The 7,500-nt window shown below is 42.8% G+C and overlaps 1 protein-coding gene across 2 annotated transcripts in view; it reads right to left on the bottom strand.

Annotated features, from left to right (window-relative positions):
* The window catches only part of LOC143301415 (uncharacterized), a 104,451-nt gene that overhangs the window by 5,643 nt on the left and 91,308 nt on the right, over nt 1-7,500 (bottom strand). For both annotated transcript variants that reach the window (XM_076615688.1, XM_076615689.1), the window contains exons 4-6: nt 7,477-7,500; nt 6,115-6,282; nt 1-63 (exon numbers count right to left, since the gene is read on the bottom strand). The exon at nt 1-63 is cut by the window's left edge and continues 87 nt beyond it; the exon at nt 7,477-7,500 is cut by the window's right edge and continues 225 nt beyond it. In XM_076615688.1, coding sequence (XP_076471803.1) covers nt 1-63; nt 6,115-6,282; nt 7,477-7,500 — 255 coding nt within the window. The remainder of the gene's footprint in view (nt 64-6,114; nt 6,283-7,476) is intronic.

The following is a 7,500-nucleotide window of genomic DNA, read 5'->3' as shown; positions in this document are numbered from 1 at the left end:
TTCGTTCCTGCTTCCACTCTGTCCGTTCCTGTTTCCAGTAGGTCTCCGGAGGGGGGACAAAGTCTGCAATGAACACACACGTTCGTGGTATCTATTTTATCTATCCATTTATGTAATTTTCCAATCATTCATCCGTTCATCCCACTATGTCCGTTTCTGTTTTCAGCAGGTCTCGGGACGTGGGTGGGGTTGGGGGACAAAGTCTGCAATGAACACACACGTTCGTGGTAACTATTTTATCTATCCATTTATGTAATTTTCCAATCATTCATCCGTTCATCCCACTATGTCCGTTTCTGTTTTCAGCAGGTCTCGGGACGTGGGTGGGGTTGGAGGACAAAGTCTGCAATGAACACACACGTTCGTGGTATCTATTTTATCTATCCATTTATGTAATTTTCCAATCATTCATCCGTTCATCCCACTATGTCCGTTTCTGTTTTCAGCAGGTCTCGGGACGTGGGTGGGGTTGGAGGACAAAGTCTGCAATGAACACACACGTTCGTGGTATCTATTTTATCTATCCATTTATGTAATTTTCCAATCATTCATTCATTCATCCCACTATGTCCGTTTCTGTTTTCAGCAGGTCTCGAGACGTGGGTGGGGTTGGGGGACAAAGTCTGCAATGAACACACACGTTCGTGGTATCTATTTTATCTATCCATTTATGTAATTTTCCAATCATTCATCCGTTCATCCCACTATGTCCGTTTCTGTTTTCAGCAGGTCTCGGGACGTGGGTGGGGTTGGGGGACAAAGTCTGCAATGAACACACACGTTCGTGGTTTGTATTTTATCTATCCTTTTATGTAATTTTCCAATCATTCATTCATTCATCCCACTATGTCCGTTTCTGTTTTCAGCAGGTCTCGGGACGTGGGTGGGGTTGGGGGACAAAGTCTGCAATGAACAAACACGTTCGTGGTTTGTATTTTATCTATCCTTTTATGTAATTTTCCAATCATTCATTCATTCATCCCACTATGTCCGTTTCTGTTTTCAGCAGGTCTCGGGACGTGGGTGGGGTTTGGGGACAAAGTCTGCAATGAACAAACACGTTCGTGGTATCTATTTTATGTATCCATTTATGTAATTTTCTAATCACTCATTCGTTCCACTCTGTTGTCCGTTCGTGTCTCCAGTAGGTCTCGCGACGGGGATGGGGTGGGGTGGGGTGTGTGTGTGGGGGGGGGGGGGGGGGGGGGGGGCAAAGTCTGCAATAAACACACGTTATGATCTGTTGGTGTGCTTTTTTTTTTTTTTTTTTTTTTTTGAGTGTGTGTGTGTGTGTGTGTGTGTGTGTGTGTGTGTGATCTATTTAAGTACTTACTTATCATTCATTCGTTCATCCTACTCCGCCCGTTTCTATATCCAGTACGTCTCCTGGCGGGAGGGGGGGGGGGACAAAGTCTGCTATAAACACACCCGTTTGTGGTTTGTATTTTTTTTTTTTTTATCTATTCATGTACTTATTCATTCATTAGTCCGTCATTACCCACTTGTATGCTTGCTTATTTATTCATTCATTTACTTAATCGCTTATTTGCTTATTCGTTTAATCGTTTATTCATTTATGTATCTATCTATCTATCTTCTATCTAATATACAGACAAAAAGAGACAGCTGCGAAGAACAAGACAGTGTTCAAACTGATTTCGTTTGCTGTTAGTGTTTCCATGCTTGCTTACTTTACCTACTGACTTACATGCTCATTTACTTGTTTGCATACAAACTTACCTACGTACTTACCTGTCCATTTATCCATTTATACAGACAGACAGACCAAACTAGACAGCGGCAGAGATATGGACAATGTCCCTTTGAGCCGAGCTATTCAGTATTGCCTTTACAGGAATCAACGAGCACTACACCTGTTTAGTTTGAGCGTCTTATATATATATATACACATACATTCAGCATAGTGTTCTAATAAGAGAGAAATTGATTGTCAAATATAATGAAGCGCAGTGTAATAAAACATTCAATATAGTACGATACGATACGATACGATACGATGCACTGCGATGCGATGCTATGCGATACGACACGACACGACACGACACCACAGAAATACGGTACGATACGATAAAAACAAAGCAACGTAACGCCATGCAATGCAATGCAATGCAATGCAATGCAATGCAGCGCTGTGTGACGCAACACAATGTACCGCACCACACCACACCGCACCGCACCGCACCACACCACACCGCACCACACCACACCACACCACACCGCACCGCACCACATAACACCACACCACACCGCACCGCACCACATTGCACCACAGCACACCGCCATACCACACCACACCACAGCACACCGCCTCACACCGCCACACCACACCACACCGCACCACACCACACCACATAGCACAGCACCACACCACCACATCACACCGCCACACCGCACCACACCGCACCGCACCACACCACACCACACCAAATCTGTACACGCCGTCTTCTTTTTCCATGACAGAGGGGGTGGCGTGGGCCACACTATCCTGCCTTTCGCTCAACAGTCAGTCACAGCCACCGCACACGCACTCTTTTCAGCCGACCGAGATCGAAATTGGCAACACTAATCCGTAATTATATATGTATCTTCTTGGTTTGAAGGCAAATTTAGAACCGACGCATTGTTTAGTCGAGCAATTATGACGGCTATTTTCGAAACATGATATGGAATTTCTCAGAACTGCGGTGATGGAGTTTTAAGACCTATTGGCCTTATTAAGGTCGAAATATCTTGGGCCTTGTTCCGTAGAAGGTGGTGTGGTATTTGTATCTGTATTACTGTTTTTGTCACAAGATTTCTCTGTGTGAAATTCGTGCTTCTCTCCACAGGGAGAGCGCGTCGCGACACAAACAGCGCCACCTTTTTTCTTTTCTTTTTTTTTCTGCCTGCGATTTTATTTGTTGTCCTATCGAAGTGGATTCTTCTACAGAATTTTTGCCAAGGACAACCGTTCTGTTGAAGTGGGTTCCTTTACGTGCGCTAAATGCATGCTGCACACGGGATCTCGGTTTATCGTTTCAACCGAATGACTAGCGTCCAGACCCACCACTCAAGGTCTAGTGGAGGGGGAGAAAATATTGACAGCTGAGCCGTGATTCGAACCAGCGCGCTCAGATTCTCTCGCTTCCTATGCGGACGCGTTACCTCTTGACCATCACTCCACATGCTGGCGACTGCCGGTGTGATTCGAACCAGTGCGCTCAGATTCACTCGTTTCCAAAGCGGACGCGTTGCCTCTAAGCCAACACTCCACTATTGGTATGGTTCGTGGAGTTGTGGTGGCTGACCAGAACAGATATTCGTTCACCTTATATGTAGCGATGAGGTAATCCTCCCGAAAATGGAAGTTACCAATTACCGAGATTAAGTGTGACCGATTTTAGACTTGGGCGAAGCTTTGTTTTTATACATTTATTTTGTTGATCAACTACTTTTCAATCAGGATCGGTTATTTAAAGATAAGGCAGAATATTAGGCGTGATTTCTGTATGTTTTAGTAAGCATGTTTTCTGTATGTTTTAGTAAGCATGTTTTCTGCATGTTTTAAGCATGTTTTCTGCGTGTTTTAGTAAGCATGCTTTTTGCATGTTTCAGTAAGCATGTTTTCTGTATGTTTTAGAGCTGACTGATTATTGATATCTGAACTCTGTGTCATCATCTTCATACTGAATGTTCGTTTGTTCGTCTGTTTGTTTCTAAGTACAAATTGTCGACTGATTTGGGGGAAGGGAAAACCATCTTCTTTTTTCCCCGTTTATTTCTGAACTACCATTTCCTGTATTGATAACTTGAACTTATCTTTTTGTATGACAACTTAAGTTTTTATTCTTTATTTATTCATTTATTCATTTTTGTCGCTTTTTCTGTCGCCTTCACTCAAATTTTTTTATTTATCGTGTGAATACCGCTTCCACGTGTGTTGCAAACAGATTGAGTTGGCTTTTTTTATTAGAGACAGATTTGATTCGTACATTATTTCTTTTAAACAAGTTTCGCTTTTTCTGCATGTTTTGCTTTAGATTGCGTAAGGATTTGCTATATGTGACGTTATTTGCAAAGTGACGTAGTTTATTGGTTGAGATACGACACAACTCCAAAACCTTGAGCACTGAGATGTCAAGCAAGAGGATCACAGGTTATCTGTGGATATGCTGGGACTGACATGTCAAGCTGGCGTGCCTAAAAGCTGTTATTGAAAAACGCTTCAAGAACATGTGAAAATATGGTATAGAATAACGCGTCAAGTAGCGTGTGAAGTAAGGAGTCCGCTGATCTGGATCTGGTGGTGTACGTCGCAGACGCCACTTCTGGCGATATAGACGCGACGGAACTAGGAGGATGCATGTACCTATCAGAAAAAAAATAGTCAAAGAAAGACCTAAGGAAAACTGTCTACCCTGGGTTAAGACCATCAAAGCCCCGGATGCGGCCGGAAGGGTCCAGGCCCCACTTCCGGAAGCAAGACCCTAAAAAAAAAAAAAATTAAAAAAAGAAGAAAAAAAGTGGTTGCTGGTCACAGGCTCACATGATGATCTGGTCAGCGCTGATGAAAATGCGCTGACTGAGCCTGTGGTGACAGTGGCCTCACTCAGTTGGTTCCACTCCATGGCAGTCCTGTTGAAGAAGGAGCTACGATATTGCTCATATTGCTCTGTTAAATGCAGAAGTCTGATCTGCAGTAAAGATTGAATTATGAAGAGTTGCAAAAGGCACGTTTCCAGTGTTTTACCATTATATTGGTGTTGAAGATTAGAGCTGTTAATCTTCTATCGAAATGAAATATTCTGAACCTGATACATGCGTCGATATTTACTCTGTCCGGATCGGATTCAACGAGAGATTAGAACCACGCTGTCAGCGTTATGCGTCCTCTGAAGATTTTAAGAACAAGTGTTTGATTCTTGCCATTTACGTTTCGGGAAACAATCAACTGTCGTCACCTACCTCGGACAGCGCTCTGCGTCCTCTGGGTAGTGTCCATAAAGTACGAGAGTCGAGATCAAAACCTTATTACAACGTAACGGTGTGTCACTTCCATGAGCAGTCAGTCAGTGAGTGGAAATGTGGAATGGTGGCCCAGTGGTAATGCATCCGACATGGAAGCGAGTGTCCACAGGTTCGAATCCCATATCTGCACCAGGATTTGTACTCCTACCCCCCCCCCCCCCGCCCCCACTCCACGCCCCCTCCTCTCCAATACACCTTGAGTGGTGGTATGGGTGCTAGTCTTTCAAATGAAACGATAAACCAAAGTCTCGTATGCAGCAAGCACCTAGTGCATGTAAAAAAACCAAAAAAAACCCAAAACACAACAACGACCAACAACAAGAAAAGACAACAAAAGGGCTGTCCCTGTGAGGAAAAAAATCAGGAAAATTCCATATTGATAGTAACACCTACTTGTCTTTCTGACCTTATCAGTGTTTACACTCCCACAAGAAATCTCCGCTCTGCCTCTGACGGTTACCTTTTGAAATTTCCTCGCGTCAGTACAAGAACCTATGGTGAACGTTCTTTCTCTTTGCTGCTCCTCACATCTGGAACAAGCTTCCTTGTCATATCCGTGCATCTGATTCTATTTCTGCTTTCCGCTCATCACTAAAGACTCACCTGTCTATAAGTACTCTCAGCTTCCTTTTCTCCAACACTACCCATGTCAGCTCACTTTGGATATATATAGATTGGGAAAGGGAGAGTGGGAGTGGGAGTGGGTTTTTTTTGAGAAAGAGTGGCCATGAATGTTTTATGTTACTTGTAATATTTTTCTTTCATGTAAAGCACCTTGAGCTCTTAGTGAGAAAGGGCCCTATATAAATGAACATTATTATTATTATTATTATTATCATTATTAAGACAAATACACTTGAAGACAAGGAAAAGAAAAAGTAAGGGTGGCTCTCCACTGTGGCAATGCGTTCTCCCCGTGGAAAGTAGCTCGAAATTCACAGAGAGAAATTTGTGACAAAAAGTAAAATCGTATTTTACAATACAATACAATAAAATGCGATGCAACGCAACGCAACGGAACACAACGCAACGGAACACAACACAACACAACACAACACAAAGTTAGCGCCATGACATGACACTTACTCGGACATGGTTTCCGTGGCATCTGAAAGGCGGGAAAGCTGGAGTGTTCGGGAGAGTCACGTGAGGAGTCACATGACACGGCGGAAAAGGGCGAAGACAGGTCGGCGCTGTGCTCGACAGGCGGAGGCACCCGAGGCTGACCGGAACTAGCCGGCTTTGTGAACAACACTGCAACAGTGACAAGGTCATTTTGCCCTTCAAGAAAATCATCATCATCACGATAATCATCACCATCGTCATAATCATCATCATCATCGTCACCACAATCCAACGTTTGGGCAAATCCGCATATATATATATATATATCTATCTATCTATCTATCTATCTATCTATCTATCTATATATATATAGAGAGAGAGAGAGACTCATGGACATTATGAGACGGGAAATCGTACAAATCATACAGTGACATTATACAAGTTTTGATTAAAATAAAAGTCGATCAGTTCATGTATACAATGACATGATGCTAGTTTTAGTGAAGTAAGTCAAACAGTTTATGTAGACAGTGACAAAAACATGGGAGTTTTGGTGACGTTCGTCACTCGGTTTAAAACGAGGCACCTCGCAAACATTGAAATGATGGTCAAGTTTAGATGAAACTCTGTGTCTGTCAGTCTGTCTGTCTGTGTCTCCTATCTTGTGTCTTACTCTTCCTCGACGAGCATACATATATGCCTTCTCTCTCTCTCTCTCTCTCTCTCTCTATATATATATATATATATATATATATATATAATATATATATATATATATATATATATATATAGAGAGAGAGAGAGAGAGAGAGAGAGAGAGAGAGAGAGAGAGATACACAAGAAAACCATAGTCTCTTGGTGTCAGGCTCCGCTCCTTGTAGAAAGAACTGAGGTAATGACCGAGGTAATTGTATATTTATATTACAGCTTGATATAATATAATATAATGTAATAACACACACATAGATAGATAGATAGATAGATAGATAGACAGAGTGATGGCCTAGAGGTAACGCGTCCGCCATGAACCAAGAAAACCTGAGCGCGCTGGTTCAAATCACGGCTCAGCCGCCGATATTTTCTTGAGTGGTGGTCTGGACACTAGTCATTCGGATGATACGATAAACCGAGGTCCCGTGGTGCAACATGCACTGAGCGCACGTAAAAGAAACCCACGGCAACAAAAGGGTTGTTCCTGGCAAAAATTCTGTAGAAAAGTCCACTTTCGATAGAAAAAACAAATAAAACTGCACGCAAGGAAAAAAAAAGGTGGCGCTGAAGTATAGTAACGCGCTCTCCCTGGGGGAGAGCAGCCCCGAATTTTACAGAGAGAAATCTGTTGTGACAAAGAGAAAGAGAGAGAGAGAGAGAGAAAAGCCTTACCCCCACTGAGCAGCTTTTTGAACA

The sequence above is a fragment of the Babylonia areolata genome, chromosome 27, assembly GCF_041734735.1.
Source record: "Babylonia areolata isolate BAREFJ2019XMU chromosome 27, ASM4173473v1, whole genome shotgun sequence".
NCBI classification, from domain to species: domain Eukaryota; kingdom Metazoa; phylum Mollusca; class Gastropoda; order Neogastropoda; family Buccinidae; genus Babylonia; species Babylonia areolata.
This window is presented reverse-complemented; position numbering and strand designations above follow the sequence as displayed.